This window comes from Astatotilapia calliptera, chromosome 6 (assembly GCF_900246225.1).
Source record: "Astatotilapia calliptera chromosome 6, fAstCal1.2, whole genome shotgun sequence".
In the NCBI taxonomy this organism is placed as follows: domain Eukaryota; kingdom Metazoa; phylum Chordata; class Actinopteri; order Cichliformes; family Cichlidae; genus Astatotilapia; species Astatotilapia calliptera.
This window is the reverse complement of record NC_039307.1, coordinates 20261408-20283154: the sequence shown is the minus strand read 5'-3', so window position 1 is coordinate 20283154 and position 21747 is coordinate 20261408. Positions and strand designations below refer to the sequence as shown.

The 21747-nt window shown below is 41.3% G+C and overlaps 1 protein-coding gene across 1 annotated transcript in view; it reads right to left on the bottom strand.

The window, feature by feature from the left end:
* The window catches only part of lcorl (ligand dependent nuclear receptor corepressor-like), a 30957-nt gene extending 22780 nt beyond the window's left edge, over nt 1-8177 (bottom strand). The window contains exon 1 of the mRNA XM_026170990.1: nt 8023-8177. Coding sequence (XP_026026775.1) covers nt 8023-8044 — 22 coding nt within the window. The 5' untranslated portion in view covers nt 8045-8177. The remainder of the gene's footprint in view (nt 1-8022) is intronic.
* Between the last annotated feature and the right edge of the window lie 13570 nt (nt 8178-21747).

Genomic DNA, 21747 nt, shown 5'->3' with positions numbered 1-21747 from the left:
AAACTCAGACACGACAAGTCAGACACAAGCTTAAAAGCATGCCCGATATCAGGCACCACACAATTCTGTTAAGTAAGCAAACACAGACTCCTTGCCTGAACTACATGTGGACCATTTGTGCTTATAAGAATAATCAGCTCACAACAGCCCCACTCTGAGCAGGAAAACCCCTGACATTAAAACATTTGATGTGCCACAGTCACAGGTCAGATATGTGATTTTTGATTTAGTGAGAGTAAAAAAGGAATACGTGGCATACTCGACTATTTTAAAAGTCTATTTAAACTCCTAAAATTAAACTCAAATCATTGAATTAATAGCTTGTGATTTCATAAATATATTCGCTGTGATGTTTTTTGTTTTTTTAAATATCGGAACAATTCTGCACACAGCATCTGGTGTTTGGCATGACTAAGAAGGATGCGCGACACACCACAGAGTAGTTTTTGTGCAGATTTGACATAAAATGCAGACCAAAGCTGTGTGGTTACTTACTCACAGCACATTTAATGGAGACATTGTTAATGCTAAAATATACCTAACATTGAGTGTTATGCAGCTGTACTGTATAATGCAGCGCTATTGCAAGGGAGTAAATATTACCCTTGAAAGAGGAAGAAAATGAAACTACACACCACCTGTTTTATCCGAGTTACATATCACATATCTGTACAAAATGAGATCGTATATAAGGATTTAACCACTGCCAAACAGCAGCTTGACACTTTCACAGTTTCACTTTAACAGCAGTGAAACTGCAGCAGCGACTGTAGAGTTGCGCACTGTTAAAGTTCACCTCATTGAGCACAGAAGATGCACAGGTCCTGTTGGGGGCCTGGACTCAAGCCCAGGTGGTCTGTGTGTGATTGGATCTATTGCTTAAGCCAATGAAATAAAAAAAAAAAAAAAATCAAGCAACTCAACATAAAAGTGCATCATTAGTTATTATTACTTTCTAGCTCTATTTTTCGTCTTGTCTCCCTCCACTCACTCCTATCTGGTTGTGGCAGATGGCTGCCCTCCCTGAGCCTGGTTCTGCTGGAGATTTGTTCCTGCTAAAAAAGAGTTTTTCATTCCCACCATGACCGAGTGCTTGTCATAGGGTGTTGTCTGATTGTTGGGGTTTTCTCTGTTTTATTGTAGGGTCTTAATCTTTCGATAGGGTTAGATAGGGTTAAATCCCTTGAGGTATCTGCTGCTGTAATTTAGTGTTACATGAATAAAACTATACTGAGCTGAATCAAACTGTTTAAAAACTGTAATTTCTCATGCTGTGATCTGGTTGAAGACATTACCAGTTGTATAACAAACACAGCTGGTGGAGAGAGAGAGTCTATAGCTGCCGTGTGAATATGAAGCAGACTTATAACCTTGATTTTGAAGCTAAAGTATAACAACACAGATGGGAAATGCTGAATCATAATTGAATGGAAATTAATGTATATTGCATTGATTACTTATTCTATGAAGCTCGTGATCATTGCTTCTGTTTAATATCCTGTTATAAGGTAGTTTTTTAAAAAATATTCTCTTCCATGAATTTCAATAACATCTGAATGAGAACGGCTTACTTTGTTTTGTGTTTATGTTTTCTGAACATTGATTGCATGTATATGTGCGACCGCAAAGGTAGCTGCTAATGGGGATTGTAATAAAGCAGAAAATCCAAACAAATGCAAATATTCTCACTATCCTCAGTGTCATCACACTCGTCACAGTCAGAGTGACCGCATGAGGGCAGCAGAGCGCTTTCAGGATGTGAGGGTTAGGCGCACTGTACACAGGACATGTTTGGATTAGCAGAGTCGAGTGAATTCACCATTATTACTCATCGTGATTACAGAATTCTATTATCTGACACTTTATAAATATAGTTTATTTATTTACATCCAGCTGCGGCTGTTCTGTCAACAGGGGAATCAAGCTGCGGACGTTAAAGAGGCCCAAAAGCCCCACTTTCACTGTGTCACTTTTGAAAATTGTAATTAATTGCAAATCTGATGGGATTACATGCCACTAAGGCACATCGTGCTCCTAAATCACTGACTTAAAGGTATATTTGTACAGTCTGAGGGGATGAAGGATGTATGCAATAAAAATAAATAAATAAAGGATTTTGCTTTTTTTCTGTGTGTTTCTCCATCTACACTGTCTTAAGTAATGCGCAAAGAATGCAGGGTCTGCCTTTGCTGAAACCTTTTGCTTCTCTCAGGGTCCCCTGATAGGTTAATCCAAACCAATAATGGGGAACCCCAGAAGGTATGTGAACAACAAGGGCAATCAAATGGGCTCGTGGAAAGAGACTGTGGCGGGGACAGAGCGGGGAGGCCGACTAGAGGACATATGAAATAGTTATGAAGAGCGATGGAGGGCTGTAGAGCAAACGGGGAGACGTGATTGAATGGTGAGCGTGGAGGAGGCACAAGTGTCACAAGCCCAGGTGGAATTCGTTGTCACGGTGACTTAGGGCGCTGTTGCTGTGGAGATGGCGATGAAAGACGGCAGTCTGGTGAATGGCATTTCTGGGCCGGAGCGTGACCAACAGCATACAGCCCCGTGTGCCCTGAGGGGGGGCGGCAGAGATGATCGTGTGCAGGGTCACCACATTGCTGTGGCTATGTGCGCTTTACTTTCAAGCATCCATGCATCACAGTGCGTGCACGTGAGTGTGTGTTTTAATGCCGGCGTGTATGTTGTGTGTCAGTGTAGTACACTGTATCTCCAACATGTATTGAGCGATCAGGGAAAGAGCAGCAGCTTCCCACCTCAGTGGTGGGCCCTCTGCTGCCTCTGCAGCCACCCCGAGGACCTTTTAACACCTCAGTTGTCACTATATCTCATTACGACAATGCACACAGCCGTAACTGCGGATAGGCCCTCTCAGAGGTGTGGGCCTGTGAGAATAACTGTGTAAGTGCACACCTGGGTCTTGTTATTAAGTTCAGAAGAGGGGCACAGTAGCACTACATTTTAATTTCCCTCAGTTGAACCAGCTCTCAAAGTCCAAACACAACTACCCGATTAAATATAACCACAGGATGAATAAATCCCAAGAACTCATTACACCCAAGAACAAAGCATATCCTTTAAAATAACCACGGAAAGATGACAACCAAATTATCCATCTTATTTCCCCTAACTCCTTCCTCATTTACACTTTTTCTGCCCAGATCTCATCCTGCTGGTTTCCCTACTTTAATTCTCTCTGTTCCCTGAAGAGGGCAGTGCGAATGATGCATTTTAGGATGTTTCAAGTGAATTTAATTTACAGGTGCATTTCCATGTGCCCATAGACTTTTTAAGGATGATTAGAACCAGTTCTCCATATGCCGTAAAAGAAACACCTCCCATGTTTAATATAAGCAAGATTTACCTGGTATTAGTAGGGTTTTATTGTTCACACTAACAAATAAATTGGCTCGGCATGTTTGCCTGGTATGAACTCACTCTCTTCGCCCTGTGTGCCCTAGAACTGACTGTGACGCATGTTTTTCCATGCTTTTTTCTTGTTTCATCCTTCTTAATTCTTGGCGTCTTGTTGAGTTTACCAAATTGCAAGTGAAGTCACAGGGGGTGCACAGTTCTGTGACCATTAACCTCCTCCTCCTCCTCCTCCCCACATTCAGACCAGTGGGGGATGCTTAGTTTTAAAAATTTAGATGAATTAGAGAAACACTCAGAAGCTTTGTGTCTGAAAGCACAGGCTTTGTGTCAGTTTAAAGGCTGAGGATGCAATTTGTGCTAATACCTGGATCAAACATATTTAATCCTTTGTGAAAAAATCAAAACAAGCCATTTAGCGGGGTGGGTGTCACCCCGCTAAATGGCTTGACTTTTTCATTACATTTTTATTTTAGTTACTTTTGCAAGTACACAAAAGAAGAAGAAAAGGAAGTCGATTTTCAGATAACCATGTTGCTCTTTCTCCCACCTAGCTTGAGCTTTTTGTTAAATTTTAGTTAACCATGACCAAATTCCATTTAAGTTGAGGGAGTCCAGGGATGTGTTTCTGACGTTGCACAGATGCACGCCGTACTTTTAGGAGAGGCCTTTAAACGAGTTTTCAAAAATCATTCATATAACCTTCGAAAGCTTTGGCATTGTTTTTATGAACGCATATGAAGGAGACAGGAATATAAATGCAAAGAAAACAGGTATGGAAATAATTACCTAGGTGTTTTCTGAGTGCACGTGCTTGTGCAGTGCGTATGGATGTGTGCATGAGTCCTGAGGGAGGGGTAGTATTATGGTTGGAGCATGGCCATTGTGATTATTACAGAGATGCCGTATTCCGTTCCCTACAGAGTCCAGTGTGAACCCTCACATCAGCTTCCCATGTCCAAACAGACAGGCGTACTCACTGTTGAGCAAGTGAATGCATGAAGACATCTGTTTAGAATTCCTGGCTTTAAGTGAGGTACGGTGGTCACTGTATGGGATTGTAATGTTTATTTGTGATAGAGCCTTTCTTTGCATTCCTTCACAAAGGTCCTCGAATACATTTTTGACCACCCAATATATATATATAGCCTACATTTCTGAAGCTATGCTCTTGATTTGGGCAATTGGAAAAAATGGATAAGAAAGGCAAACAGAAAGAGGAAGGAAGGTCAAAGAGTTTGAAAAGAAGTTTTTAATTTGAGTTGGAGATGGTGTGTAGACATGCATGCAGAGACCTGGAGAGCTTTACCGCTGTGCAGGGAGACACCAAACCGCTGTCGATTTCAAGAAGTCTTTCATAACTTCTGTTCGGTCCAACTGGTTTCAACTGACCCCCATCTCTCTCCCTGCCTGTCTGAGCTGTCTGTCTTTTGTGCTTCTGGGCAGCTCTATAGGTAAGACGGGGCTCAGCGAGACGTGTGTTTTTCTGGAGGTAAAAGGTAAAAGGCAGCTCAAGGGGCTTATGCAGCACAGGAGCACTACGAAGGATTATCATTAATTCTGCACACAATGAGGCACTTGACTTTGAAGACAAATGCACACGCACACACATACACACACACACACGCTAACCATTTGAGCTGGGTAAAGGTGGACTGCGGAGGGGGCAGGAAGGTGGAGGGTCATTTTAAGTGGAGGTGCACAGGGGCAGACCTTGCCCCAGGGATGAGGGTAGAAGGAGGTGGAGGGGAGAGGAAACAGCCAAAGTAAAAACACATGCAAGGTCAAGTGTTCTCCTTCATTTAGCATATAATGGAGGAACAAGCTAAAAAAGAACCACATTGCTGTCAGACTTATCAGTCTAGTTTTTTCCCCCCATCTGCTCCTTCACTTGCCTGAATTATATACGGATTAGGTCTGTTAATCTGTGAAGATTTTTTCTCTTCTAAATTGTGGCCGAGAGAGTTTCGATTTAATTGTGTAGATAAGAACTGGGTCTCTTTTATACAGGTTAGGTATGTGTTGCTTTTTAACCAAAGCTTGACTTTAGACCAGCATGTCGAGTGTTTGATGTGCTTCTTTTCTCTCTCCAATAGCAATGTATCGCCAACTGGTTTTATTCTGGTTATATATGTTAAAGCAAAGCTCCTGATTGTCTGTGCCATTTTGCTGATAAATCACTGTCCAGCAGCAGCTACGTCACTATTAGTGCAGTTTCTTTCTCACATCTTCCAAGTTCTGTTTGGACTCTGAATGCAAGTGGTTATTGTGAATTTCAGTTAATGTAGACGTCAATCGACTTTTGATTTTTTCTTGCCTATTAACCACAGTTAACTGCAATATATACCCCACCGAAAGAAGTTTTATTGCCATCCTGATGCACCTAAAGATAACAGATTTTCTCCCCATCTTCAAAGTAACCATTTCAAAGGCGAGATCACCTATAGGCAATAATTTTGACTAAGCAACGTTCACCAGTGTTTTCAAGCAAGAATGCTGAGTGTTGTCTTTGCAGTTAAATGAATGCTCACACCATTAATATTTGTAATTTGTACATTGTAAAATCTAAACTGACTATACAGACATAAAAATCGGAGTAGTTTGCAGTTTGGAATCACATCTGCACCTTATTCTTAGAATTGGTGATATTTTAAACGATGTCCACTGAATGTAGCTATAACAGGACTGAACACATTGGACAAGCAGCTCGAGGTAGTTTGTTGCTTGTTTAGATTTTGTTTTTCTATTTTAAATGTCATATTGTACACGCTAAAAAGATGTTATTGTAAAACTTGTGACATGAAATCTGGGACTGTGGTAGTGGGACCATATATAAATATATAAACTTGGCTTTTTTTTTATATCAAATGTGTAAGTTCCTGCTTTATTATTTCTCTTATTTGTTTTACGCATCACAGTTTTCTTGTAACCTTTATTTACCAGAAAGTGAATTTTTTTTTAAAGAATATCTTTTGCAACAGTCTTCTGGGTTAAGTTAGCGAGCATTAACTGAGCATGCTTTTAATTTGCCAAGAAGTCAGAATTCCCAGAGAAAACCTTCACAAGCAAACTCAACACAGAAGGGCCCCTCCCAGGTTTTAAACCCAGGACCTTGTTGTTGGTGCTAAATACTGAGCCACCGTGCTGCCAGTTGTTTTGTGGGAGTCAATGATTTGTAAAGCGCTGATTTATGCCTGTATACAACTAACCAGATTCTCAAGCATCAGCTGGCAGTGTTATTTACAATCATTTATGGAAGCAACTATAAACAGCTGTGGCTTAGACCAGATACTGAGCTCTCCTGCGTCAATGGCAGACTCAAAAAAGACTGTTTGTGAGGTCTGAGAGTGATCCAGGCGTGTCTGTGAGACTCGGGATATGAACATGTTATTGTGGAGGAAGATGGGAACAAAAAGAGTCACCTCCATGTGCGATGTTTGCCCTGTTAGGGAAATGAAATAGTTATTTGATATTTGAAGATGTCAGTGCTCATAGACTGCCCATAAATCCAGACAGCTGTGTGTGTGAATCTGTGTGTGTGTGTTTGTGTTTTATGTAATGCAGTTATGAAGATTCTGTTGGACTCATGTTTCTGATAAGAGCTGTGACTTACTGATAAGAGGGAAATACAAGACAGCAATGGGGTTGTTTCTCTCTGCCTCTCTCTGCCCACTAGCTTGTATGCATATCATTCTCTTTAGCTGGCTTTAGGAGCGCTTGGACCTTATTTTAACAAATAATTACCCTTATTGATTCTAAATGTTATCTTTTTAGCTTTATGTAACGTGTTTACTGTGAGCAGCAGTAATATCTTATAACTATTGTTTGTACAGATTCAGACGTCTCCATCCAGTTCTAATCTTTAGTGAGCTATTCCTCATTCATAATCTGGTTTACTCAAATACAGGTTTCATGATGATACTGCTACAAAAAAGCAAAACACCAGTAAAGTCAATCCATTTTCCAGGATACGTCTATCAAGGTTTACAAGAGCCTTCACAGGACGAGTCCTTTTGGTGTCACCAAAAGTAAATATAACAGTCAGTGGATCACCAAAGTCATTTTACTTTATCCTCAGAGCAGCATGGATATACCTGTAATGCATTTAGAAGTTGCTAAAAATAAAATATGTATGGTGATATCCATCACCTTTGTTTGCTTTTACACCCAAAACTCCACACCACACCTGAAACACACTGCACTTCAGTGCAGCGTTATCAAACCCAGTTTGTGCCACGTCTCATATTAATGTTAGACCAGAACATCTATAAACTGACCACAGGCAGTATAAAAGCCCAGATGAAGCTATAGATGGTTGGTCATACATCAAATTATCAGTAAAGGCGACGGTGAGAAATGTCACCATATTTGACACCACTAACAACTCGGCCCACCAATACTAGATCCATAAAACAGATGATAACTATAGACTGCACATAACAGATGTATGTAGCCACCATGATATCATCCATCGATTTATGGACTCCAGAATTTGCAAATTAAAGATTCATCTCATAAGTCATGGCGCACTGATCTTCCCTATATAAGCTGCCTATATAAGTTAAGAGTATCACTGTCTGTATTGGTATCAATAATATAACACTTGGTGCCGGATCAATACAGAAATTTGCAGTATCACACCTGAGTACTCTCTTGTCTTCATTTGTCGGCCCTCATAAGTTACGGTTCTTCAAATGTGTCCTTCTGTGTACAAGCTTCCGTTCGGATGTGGAGGGGATTCCCACGCACAGGCCTGGGCAGTCCTTAAGATCCTGACTGTGCATCCTGGAAGTTGAAGACACTGGCTTCCACTGAACGTTGACTGGTTGACAAGTGGGCCAGAACAGAGAGGGGAGCGACAGCAGAGTTCATCTAGAACAGGAGAACTGTGAAAAGGTGAAAGATTTTAGTGGTTTCACTTAACTCATCTGTGTGGCTGATTGGATAACCAACAACACTTTAGAGATAACAGCTTCCTAAATCCACAACTAGGATTAGTTAGTCAGTTAGTGTGATGATCAGATCTATTCAGCAACCATCATATAACTGATAATAATTACGTGATAATCTGTGAAATGTACCTCAGTTTAGGTGCTTGCAATGATTGTTTGGCTAGTTTAACCATTAAATCTGCAAATGGAGCTTCAGACAGATGTGCATGAGCAAATGCCAGAATGTGCCAACCTTGAACACAGGTTTGATATGATAGTTCTCCACACCAGCAAAATGTTGGAAAGAAGAAGTTATATGGAAATCACCTAGTAGGCAGAAAAAAAGTCTGGTCACACCGTTATCCATGAACACTGATAAGGAGAATCTGGAATGCACACAAACCGATGTCCTCCTTCAGTCTGTGTACACAAGCAACCAGGAGACGCCCTTTGCAGAAGCTGAGGACAGCTTGGACACCATTCAAAAGCCAAGCACAAACATGGCCCTGAAGCATGATTGGCAGCAACACCAGAAGTCACCACTGTAGAGGTCAGTGAATCTAAGCTGCAATCACCAGAGCTCGTCACAGTCGAGAACATTACACCTTACAGTGGACACGGTTCACTCTCTGAGCTGATTAAATGCAGTTTTTGTAGATCTAGACTTGGAGTACCTTTAGTACTGAATAACCCTTATCAAAGCAAAAGAGTGGCCAACAGTGGGCACAGATCTGGTACAATGACTCTCTAAGTCATCAAAACGTTAGAAAAAGGCAGTAAAAAGACAAACATTAGAGCAAAGCTGAACCACGCAGGCAGGATAAAATCCGCTCACCCCTTACCTACAGAAACAGGCAAGGAACATCTGCAATCATCCCAGACTCATCATGCCCTCCTTTAGTATGTGAACCCAGGATGTGCAGGAGACAAACTTAGAGAAGACAAGAGTATCATGGTTGAAAAATGAGAAGCTGAACAGGAGAATAATAGCTAGCATTATCAGTATTTATCATTTTCTATTGCTGCCGGTGCCAGAAACCTGAGTAATGTTTCAGAGAAAGAAGATAAAGTGATAAAGTATAAGATTCTTGTAACAGTAATATCTAAGTAAGCTTCCATGTCATAGTGGGTTTCACTCTCCAAATCACTCCATTTTCATTGCCACCTTTTGTTCTTTCGTGCATGACTCCCAGAATAATAACTCCTCTCAACTTTCATTTATTGGCATCAATCACTGGGTTCAATTAGACAGAGTTATAAATGCCACTTGCAGTTAAAGTGAGTGGACTCATGTGGGGCTTCCTTCTGTTTAATTTACTGATGCTTAGGCGCCCAGGCTGTTGCTGTCATGGTCCTGAGTCTGAGGACTCAGTGTTTTTGTCATGGTCCTGAGTCTGAGGACTCAGTGTTTTGTGTTTCCTTATGCTTTTGTTCATTCCGAGTGTGTATTCTGTTGTGATTTTGCCATTTGTTAGGTTTCTGTTCTTTGCCTGCCTGCTCCCACTTCTCTGTGTTCCCTCTGTCTGTCCATGGTGTTATTGTGTCTGCTCATGAGTCTGCCTGTCAAGTTCAGTGTCCTGTCTGATTCTCTGTGTCTGTTAGTTTCCTGTTTTATTCTGAAAGTTCATGTCTCATGTCAGTGTGTTCAGTTTTACCTCTCCCCTGTCTCGTTAGCCTTATTGCTCCCAGCTGTGTCTCCCTCCTGTGGCCCATTCCCTGATTACTCCCCGTGTATTTAAGCCCTGTGTTTTCCTGTGCTCTCTGTCGCGTCGTCTGTTTAGTTCCATGTCAGTCTGCATTATTCTGTTACCTGGTATTCATTCTGCGTCTCTCTGCCATCTCTCTTTGTGCATTTCGCTCCTCCTCCCGTGAGTGTTTGGTTTAAGTTCTGTTCTTTAGTTTTCCCAGTTTAGGTTTGTTTACTCCCCGCTCTGCTCTTCCTGTTTTGTCACCTTCTCACCGCTGTAAATAAACACTCACTCGCACCCCAGCCGGTACCTGCATTTTGGATCCTTTTTTTCAATACACCACACGACTGCTGTGCAGCCGTGACAGTTGCTTCTGGTTGGTTCCTAAAGACTTCGACTTTGCAATGGTGGCATCCTGTTACAGCATCACGCTCAAATTCAGTCGAGCTTAGTGTCTAGCAACAGCTTTGGCTGTTACCAATCAAAACATCTTAACCAACCAAAAACAACAGAGCAGTTATAATATTAAAAAATATAGAGAAAATGCTCCAAGTAGAGTTTTGTGCATGAAAGGTGACTGTCACAAATGACAAATGGTGACTGTAGCAATGTCAGTTAAAGTGTAGCTAAAGTGGGACTGTCTGGCTGATACCAGCAACAGATGTTTAAGTAAACTCAAGTGTCTGTATTCATAACGTTCTGGGGTCAACAGCAAGGATTCAGTGGTGCTTTTTATGTTCTCATGCAGACATTGTGCTGTTGCAGTTCGGCAAGGTGAGCGCATGTTTGCTCCAGTATCACCACAGACCCAGATGGCACTGTCAAGACGCACGCAATGCGATGCAGCAAGGCAGTCACCACGTGTGCTGACGCAGCCGTCACCTCTGACCTCGCAGAACACACAAAAAAGTGCACACACTCCCACACCGCTCACACTCAGAGAGTCCGAGCCTCACACATAAATTTTTAAAGCTGAAAATGATGTCAATCATGACGCGCGTTAATGTCGAGCAAATGGGCGTCAGCTGTGATATATAGCTGGACTGCTGCAGACACAGGCAGCGGCGAGATAAGGGAAGGTGGAGCGGAACGGCAGTGTAACAGTTGCCATTGTACATCATTTACACTTCTAAAGCAGAAAATGTGAGCTGCTTCTGCATATCTGACTTTGTGTGTTTTTGTCTTACAGCCCTTTTTGTGTCTGTGTGTGCTTGCTTTAATGCTTTGTCTCTGTGGTGCAATTCGTTAAAGGGGTGAGTTTCTCACATGCTGCACTTTCACTGATGACCTTCTGTCTCTAGTGTCTTTAGTGGAAACTTTTCAACGCCTCTGTGTCTCAGTTATATTCCTTTCTGTTAGATATATTAGTGAGAACCCTCAAAACCTCCTCCCTTTCTTTCTGTCGCTGTAATAGAAAAAGGTTTATAAGGCTCGGCAGGCCTGGCTAATCTAACCCACATGCCAAAAGTGCGGTGCCCATTCTCTCTCCCGCACTAATGAAGCTAACACAGACCCTGAAATTTACGCTCGTGTGTGTGTGTGTGTGTGTGTGTGTGTGTGTGTGTGTGTGTGTGGGGATGGGAATGGCAGATCTGGCAAAAGAAGCTCCACCTCAGTGTGGGCCAACAGTGACACAGCAGGGAGGGAAAGTAGGAAAGTAGAAAGTTTCTCACTTTAAATCAATTATGATTTACACCCACCCACACATGTATATGTACACACATGAGCACACGAGTTCATCCACTCGCAGATGTTTCAGTTAATTGATTGCGAATGTGCGGCGCGTAGACTCATTACTAGTGATTGGCTCTAACTGTGTGGTGTGTTTCTGGCTGACGCTAACAGACCACACAGCAGTGCTTGCCTGTTTCCCCGCCCACACAGACATAATTCAATCAAGAATTTATTCTAATGCAACTATGGTGTACTGCTTTATATCGTATCTTTTCTTTGCATGTGTGCCATGCGATGCTGGGAATGTACGTGCGATTGTTATGCATGCCAGTGTTGCACTGGAGAGCACACGCTGTTGTATAATGCTGGATATGTCTGTCAGTGACTGAGTGTGTGTGTGTGAGAGAGTGTTGACTGATGGAGTGTGTGTGAGAGTGACTAATACCGGCCAAGTCATCTCACACATTCACAATTCCCAGCTTGCCACCATGACATCCAGGAAGGACTTCAGAAAACTAGGATGGGATGTCTTTGTGTAGATGTGTATGTGAGACATTATAAGCGGGACACGTTTTATGGGTTTTTTTTATAGTGGAGGAAGTGAGGAAAAGGGAATTTGTGGAGATTACACCAAGTATGTTGAGTATGTGTGTGTGTGCTCTATGAATGCACATGTGTGAAGAGTGAGGGTGTGACAACTGTTCCATATGTTCGGACCACAGTTGGTGGGACATCCTGTGGAGCTTGGTAACACAGCAGTAGACCGTGTACCCTTTTGACACATGTATGCCTGTGCGTGTGTGAGTATATACTGTGTCTGTGCCCGTGTGTGTGGGTACATGCGTGCGCTGACAGGATTTACTATTCGTCAGTCCATCTCGTCACCACCTCGTAAGTCCTAGGCCGACTGAGATCCTGAAACAGGCTAAAAGATTCACATTCACTGATACTGCAACTGTAGCGGCACTTTGTACAAATGTCTGTTGTGAGTGATCCTTGTCACCAAATAATATAAAGTTGTGGTGAGAAGTTTACGTCCAGTCATCATGAGCATGAATGTTATGGTAATTTTAGGTTTTTAATGATTTCTTTGAACTGTTCTTTTTCCAGGGTTTCCAGGGCTTTAATGACTTGAAGAACTGGGTGCACAGTTTTGAACATAATTTGAATTTTCTGTAATCCACACAGGGCAATCATGAATCACAGGTGTAAAATGACGCTCCAGTCTTCATCAACAGGGACAGATGGGCGCATGTATCAAGACTCAGGTTCATGGGGATGTTCATCTCCATGGACAGCCAACACCACAGTGCTGTTGCAGCAATGCATGTTTTCTTAAGAATGGTAAAAAAAAAAAAGCTGGCCTTCCCTAATGAGTATTGCTGATCTACTACCGCTGCACCACAGAAAACCTTGTAACCTACTGTATTTGTATGCGCAAATAAACATCTGCAAGAACCCTACACACCCATGCCACAGAATATGTGAACTTCTTTCATCCAGCAAATGTGAAAGATCTTTTCATGCATGAACAACTTCATCCCAAGAATTGTAAATAAGTAAATTAAGTGCCCCTAGTAGAATTGCTTGCAGTCACAATTAAAAATACCTCTCTGCAAACCTTGAATGAGAATTTACATATTAGAAAAGCCGTTCTTTTTTTTTTTTTTACCAGTTTCCCCTCTAATGACAGCTGCTGTATCTACTGTGTGTGAGGGGAGGTATGCACAAATACAGCACACAATCATGTTTGTTTGGCCTTTGGGAGGGAACAAATTTCCCACGTGTGGGACTAATAAAGGTTATCTTATCTTATCTTATCTTATCTTAACTAACTAACATTAATACCAATAGAAAGTCTCTTAGCCTCATACCTCTATGATAAATAGCTATTTAGGGGTCATCTGTAAATTAGTAGAAGTGAGAGAGTGAATGGGTGGGTGAAAAGTATGATGCTGGAAATGCTGAATGGGGTTACCCAAACAAAGATGCATTTGTGCAAGGCCCCAGTCACATAGATTGGTTGGCAACTGCCTGGCAACCACTGGTTTCCAGGGAAAAACAAGTACTCCCCAACCAACTGCGAGTGGTTGCTCTGGCAGTTACTGTGAAACTGATTGCTAAAGCCCAAGTCATGCAGGCCTACAGACTGGAAATCCTGGAAATCACTGGTGACTAGGGAAAAATCTGTATTTCGCAACTGTTTGGCTAATGACTGAAAAGTTGTGGGCATTTTCTGGCTGCAAAGAGGTATATAGTGCTGCACAGAAAACCTTCTTGCAATAGTTTTGTTGATAGCAGATTGTGATAGTTGTGTGCTGTTTTTAAGGAAGATGCTGACTTATGACCTTATCTGCAAATACTTGCCATTTACTGGCTAAAAGTGTGATGCAAACCAGAAACAATGTTAACCTTCAAAGTAAAAGTTGTGCCTTCTTAAATATGTGTGGTGCAGTGGTAAGGCAAAACTTTTACTATGAAGGTTACGGTTTGTGTCGTACTTTTTCAAGTTTCACCACTACTCGGTAGTTAGTTAGCAACTGTTTGGAGACAAGTTGTCTTCCATGTAAACTACTGTCTGCCTGCTGAGGACCAAAGCAAGGTTTTTGGTGCAGCACCCTCTTTGCAACTTATTCCACCCAGCCCCAGCTCACCAACCGGTCGGGGACTAAACTATTGACTTCACATGCTGGATTTGGATATTTTGGATATTTTCCTGTAGCATCCTTTTGTTTATACACATTTTTAAACACTTAAAGGAATGTAAAAATCCATGTTCATCCTTAACATTACAGTGGACAAGCAATGATTTAGAAAGTTCAAAGTTAAATGAATAACCCTTAACAGTTGTCACCAACTGAAGCTCAAAGAAAAGTCTAACAGCCTAAAACCAAGCACCATATTTTCTCTACAGCAACTGAGGTGCACAGTTCTTTTAGAAGTACCAGAAAAGGCAAAGCACACAATTACATTTCTCTAAGCAATTTGTGCAGCATAATTTAGTGAAATTCAATTATTGCACTGCGAGTCCAATTGGCCACAGCTTCTTCAGTCTGTAACATCAATGCTGGTTGAAGAGGAGCTCGTATAGAGTCGTTACTGGCACCAGGGTGAATACGTAAAGAGACAGATAGTAGATAACCGATACTCATTTCAGTGTTAATTGTTGAACAGATTGAAAAAAACAACAACCTCAGATACAAAATAGCTGCACTATTTTGAGGACTAATTTACCTTGTGGGTGTTTCTATTTTTCTCTTACTAAAGGCATTAGAAACCGGGATAAAAGATAAAGTGCTCATATCTTGCATTTAAATGTTGAAAACCCATTCATAAATGCATTAAACTCAAATAGTATTAATACAATAATGTGTAAAAGTCACCCCTCATTTCTTTACATTTTGCTTCCAAGGATCCAGACTTTATTGTAATTTTTAAAGTGACCTTGAGCAATAGTTCTCCTGGCTTTCTGGAGGTCTTTCAATGTCTTCTTGTTGGACGTTGGCTACTTTTTCAACAACAGGGTGATCCCCAAAGTGTCTTATTAACCAAAAAGTTGGCATATCTCGGTATGATGTCTATTGTGTCATTAAAATGAATTGAGAAAACTGGACAGGTGGAGGACAAAAGAAGGAGTAGCAGGCCTAAAGAAATACCTACAGCATATGAACAGTCTGAAAGTCATAAAACAAAATCCAGTAAAGACCTGTCACAGAAACTGAGAGATAGCCTTCAGCTGAGCCATCTACACCAAAATCTCATCAGAAATTGTCTCAATGGAAGCGTGGCTGTCAAAAAGCCATGCTTAAAGAAGGGAAACAGGGAGAAAAGACCGAGGCAAGCCAAATCACACAAGAACTGGGCTGAAAATCACTGGCAGCTTGTCTCATGGAGTGATGAATCCAAATTTGAAATTTCTGGTTCAGTAATTGCCAATATGTATGGAGGAGGTCAGCAGAAAGGTACAACAGTGTCTGCAGTCATTTGCATAGCACTGTGGAGTCTCTGTCCTGGTTTGGGGCTGCGTTTGAGCCAGTGGTGTTCGAGATCTCGTCAAAATTGATGGAATTATGAATGCACAAAAGTACCAGTAGATTTTGATCCAACATGCAGTACGATCTGGAAAGCCTCGGATTGGCAACAAATTCATTTTTTCAGGATGAAAATAATCCCAAACACTCTGCCAACACATACCTGGATAGAAAAACCCACAATTGAACACTGTCAGTCATGGATTGGCTTCCCCAGAGCCTGAACCTCAACATTATTAAAGCAGTGAGCGATCATCTTGACAGAGAACAGAACAAAAAGCAGACAACATCCAAAAAGTGCCTTGAATGTCACTCAAGATGCCTGGAGAACTATTCCCGAAGACTGATTAAAGAAATGATAAAAAATCTGCTTAACAAAGTTCAGGCTGTGCTGAAGAACAAAGGTGGTCCTACCAAATATTGACCTTCAAGCTTGTTATTGCCTTGCCTATGGTATTTCCATTAACGTTTCAATCACTGCACCCATTTCCTATTTTCCTAGCAAAATGTAAAGAAATGACACTGCATAACTCCAGAGTTATGCACAGAACTGTATGTTCAAAGGTTGGTCAAAACCTTTGGCCCTTTGGCAAAAGCTGTTATTATCTTTTGTCATTTCACTAACAACCCCAGTGTAACCTACAAATGTCATGCTGTATAACATAGAGAGTGGAAATTTTTTTGTGTGTTTGCCAATAAATGTGTGTGTATGAGGGCTTTATGGATCAGGATGACTTTCCCAGCTCCTTCCCTGCCTGTTGATGCAGTCATGATGTGAATACAGCATCACCCTGCAGAGAGAGAGAGAGAGACAGGAGTGTCTGGAGCTTGTCAGTCACACAGTCAGACAGACAGACTGACAGCCCTGACTGACTGACTGTGAGACAGTCAGGGCTGTCACACTGGCCCGCTCCCCTTGGGAGGTGATGTTGTATTCTGTGGTGATGTTAGCCTAAGCTGCAGTTAATCCCCTGAATTTCACCTACTGCATATATTACACAAGGACAGATCTGTAGCCATTTATTATTTCCCTCTTCATCAAGTTTACTGCACTTCTTCATCAAGTTTGCCCCAAAGGCCATATAATCAACATTTTTATGTTAACAATAAATCATATGACCTGAACTCAAATAACCATGCCAGTAATAGTGTTTCTGTGAGCTCAGTGTTTGCTCTCCAGCCCTCAGCTTAATTGCTTTGCTTCACTCTCGCTGCAGTTTGTACCCTTCACATTAGAGCCGTCTGGTGAATGTGGTGAACATTTAGCTGCAAAAGAATATTTATTCCTCTCGCCATGTGGTTGGAAAAAAGAATCAAACGATTCAGGTTTGAGATCACATTCACACTTTGTGTTGTTGACCTTTTGGCAATAAAACAGCCTAGATTTTTAATTTCTCAAAAGTCTTATTTATAATAGAAGCAAATATAACCAGACATCCAGATTATTATTTCAGTTGTTTTTTAATCACATACCATCCCACTTCATCTCATCCTTTGTCTTGCTCATAGTGCGTAGATCAAACAGTGTCCAGATGCTCACAGATGGAGGGCTTCTTTGTCCAAAAGGGGAAGCGATAACTGGAGAACCTCTTTGTGTTCTGATGGGGGAATCGATAGAGCTTTAGCAGGCCTGATTCAAACACATGGTTCCACTATTGTCCATCTGGAACTCATCTCAATATTATCTGCATGCTTTGGTCTTAAAAATAGTAGGGAGAGAAGTTTCAAAGTGTTGACATGGTCCACAATCATGTCTACAACCTCAAGAATTAACATTGAAATCTTCCTCTGTTTTTTCTGCGTAAGCACGCTTTCACGGGTATTTATATGTGTATGCCTTTGCATATGTATGCTTGCAGCGGGGTTATTGATTTGCAAGGGTGAATGCATGCTGAAATTCAAGGTGGGCTTTCTGTCTCGTCTGTTCCCCTTGGCTGACAGAGCTCCCTGTAGATCTGCATGTACTCCACACACCCTCTGTTCTCTAATTCATTAGTTTCAGTCTCACACAACTATCAAACACCATCATCTGGCATGGAAGTAGCTGCTGAAGCTAGTCTGCAATTTCACCTTTGGGGAGGGGAAATGCAGAGCGCAGCATACTAAATGCCCTACAGATGTACAAAGTGTAGCTTCCACTTTTTTCTCATTTGAACCGTAAACTCATGCTGCACTGCTGATGCTTAGGAAAGAAAATGTCTCAAAAGCTGTGGTTGTGTTTTGCAATACTATTTATTTCAGTTCATATTTCAGTCATATTTAAAAGGTGTTTATACTATAAAATATGGTTGTATACATTATATTGAGTTGTATACATTAGTTGTATATAGCAGTATACTGAGTTATACTAAGCTGTACAGGAAAGTCATGCCCTGTGTTTTGAAATTCCTTTGTTATTTGATTATTTTGACTTAGAACCAAAGTTGAGAAATTACACAACCGTCATTTATTTATTGGCTCAGCCCCAATTTCATTCAAATTTCTACCAGTTTGGATCAGCTAAAACAAATAAAGGTCACACCTATTTTCCACCGACCTGTTTTGAATAATAATCAATTCTGAATAATTAGGTTTAGAAACCTCATAGTATCTTAATATCCCAATAGAACGCTTTGCTCTCATACTGCTGGCTTAATTGTGGTTCCTAGGATATTTAAAAGTAGCATGGGAGGCAGAGCCTTCAGCTTTCAGGCCCCTCTTCTGTTGAAGATTCAGGAGACAGACACCCTCTCTACTTTTGAGATTAGCCTTAAAACTTTCCCTTTTGGTACTTTTTGGATGTTTCTGATACATTCAAGAAGGCCGCAATGACTGTAAACAGTAGTAAAACTGTAAACTTTTAATTTGTACTGCCACTGTGTAGTTTTACCATACACAGAGCAGGGATCAGGCTGTCAATGTGTTTCTTTTAAGCGCGAAAAAACAAGTACTACGTGGGATTGCTACTGATACCTGGAGGGCTCGACCTTGCTAAGAGCCTAAACAAATCCTGTTTTTCGTCAGTGTTTTGGAACACACCAACTCTGGAGTGACTTCACTACTGAGTGCGAACATCCCAGTTCTGAGATATCTGGAACGTTGCATTAATTATTAGTTATTATTAATCTCTGCCTCTCTTCCCCTGTGTGTCTTTACCCTGTCTCCCTCCCCAAATTCCCAACCAGTCCCAAGAGATGGCTCCCCTTCCTGAGCCAGATTCTGCTGGATGTTTCTTTCTTTCTCTGTTAACTGCGAGTTTGACTGTGATCTTGGCTCTGAGTCTGCTTTTTTTTTGGTTGTGAACCAAGCCACGACTGGTGTTGTGATATGGCACAGCATAAATAAAATAAAATGAGTTTTGTACTATTTATCCTGCCATGCTAGCAATAAGCCATTTCTGTCTTGTGTCCCTTGAGAACAAGTGCACATAACAAGACATCGGAGAAACAACAATTTTGCAGTGGTTTGGAACTGTAGGCATCACATTGGGTGTAACTTTGGCGACAAGGCATCTGTTAGTGTCTGCTACCATTGTCACTGTCACAGGACGTGAAACCTCCGAAGCAAATAGCAACCTCTGGGACTGGAAAATTAAAATCATACAGAAGTGACAAAAGCCACAGTTTGGGGAGTGGTCACTTAAGGCTGGCTTTAAAAGACAGACAATTTCCCATAAACTCCCATGTCTAAAGATCAATTTTAGAGTATGCAGTAGCTATAAAAAAGGCTTAGGATTCTACAGCAATGTTTTTATTCTTTTATTTTTCTTAAAAACCAAACAATGTCGGGGCTATTTTTTCCTCACTCCTTTGGATTTTATAAGGGCTAAATGTTACGATTGTGGTAGCTCTGGCATGTGTACCCAGCCAGAGTTTTTTTTTTTTTTTTTTAATTTAAGAGGAAATAAAGAATGACCACAAATCAAACCCATACCAACACTTGATAACATGACAGTTGAATCAGTAGATCTGTTGTGCTTATTGTTTTGTCAGTGCTGGTGTGATCGCTGTGCCACAGTTGTTTCGTTGCTGCTTCTTGGCTAATTTTCAGCAGCATCACAGATGACTTTTGTCCAGAAATCAACAGTGTCCCAACATTATTTATAGAGATATTAGTGAATGGATGATAATGTGTGTTAAGATACACTCATTAATAAGAAGATTTCAGATGTATTTGTGGGCACATTTATGTTTTAAAATGGTTATCAATTATTTTTTATCATTATTGTGGTTCTGAAATTAAAACTGGTACAGGGTCACTTTTGTGTGTTATTGTGCATCACAAAGTGATGCATCACACAAGAAAGGTGGCTACACAGCATTGTATCTGGTTGTGAAGATACATTGACAGACAAGGGCAACTGATTAATCTGTGGAGTCCTTCTTCATCCTTCTGTGGCGTCCTTGCTTTCCAATTTATTGTTGTTCTCAGCAGTGCAGCCTCCATGTGGGAAGTGACGTGCACATAAATCCCCCAAACCTCTTCTTTTACCAAAGTAACCAAACTGAGGTATACACCAGGGTTTGTGTTTGAATGGAGTCTCTTTCATTGTTGTCTTGTGCAGTGTTGCTCTCTTGTGAATATGGTCTCTAAAATGATGCAATTTAAAGACGAGCTTAAGTTTACTCTCCTGTAAAGCTTTCATTTTCTCCTTGCTCAGGGACCAGTAACATCACCACACACTGAGCGGTGCTAAGTGACCTTTTGAATGTTGACCTCCTTTTGAACAGGGAACTACAGCCAGGTTACCACACCACAGCAACAGACTGTAGCAGGCCGGTCATCCTCAGGGCCCGCCTGGTTAGCCACAAGCAGGATGTTTGTGTATGTGTGTGTGTAAGAGAGAGAATGACAAGCTCTTTAAGTTTGACCTGCACTAAAAGGTCTAAACGAGCCTCAGGACACCCAGCCCCAACTCAATGTACACACACCCACCCACCCACACACCCACCCACACACACACACACACACACACACACACACGCACACACACACACACGGAATCGCGCTTGGTTCCCATGGCGACTGTGTTCCAGTGAGTGGGATTTTCCAGGCGGCACTCCACAGTCTGTCCTGGAAGTTTTCTTTGATCTAAGTGGGCAGATCAGCCCAAAGGGAGGACAATTCCTGACCTTTTACTCACACTACACACACACACACACACACACACACACACACACACACACACACACACACACACACACACACACACACTTTTGAACCTCATTCAGCTCCTACAGCTGACCTTAACATCAAATATAGTGAAAAAAATAATAATTTATGATTTTGGTCACTTGAACAGTCGTCTATTTAATAACCATCAGATTATTCTTTTGAAACTTTTTTTATTCTTTGCTTTGGTCTTGGCCCGTTTCTTCTTCGCTAAATACTGCAGTGCATCCAGCAGCTGGTTGCTAAACAGATTTGTCTGCCATTAGAGGGTGGATAGGTAGCATTTGCTCAGAGAGCACCATAGAAGAAGCTGATAGGTAAAAAGAACAGCATTTATTTGGTAGTTTGCACTACAAGCCATTATAATCAATTCATGCTTAGAGAATACACTTAGAACTAGACATTCAACTCTTTTCATCCACTGACTGTGTGAACACATTAAGGTCTTTTTTCTTCTTCTTTTTCATTTGGTGGAGAGGGTGGGTGTTAGGTATCTTGTCAAAGACGCTTAGATATGCTGAACAGAGGAGCCGTGGCTCTAACCAACCATCTTGAGATTAGAGGATGAACTGATCTATCTCCTGAGTGGGCCACATATGCATATGCACAATGAAATAGAAAAGTAGTGGGTGATAAAATGAAAATGACACAAATTTTAAAATGCCACGTAGACCTTGATGAAAGGGCAAGGTCGGAGAATGTGGTTTTGTCATTACCAAAACATCTATTACATATTGCTGTATGTAGGGCGAAACTGAAGAGTTGTCTAAGAAATGGTACATGGCCTGTATTTGTGTAGCGCTTTACTAGTCCCTAAGGACTCCAAAGCGCTTTACACAACCAGTCATCCACCCATTCACACACTGGTGATGGCAAGCTACATTGTAGCCA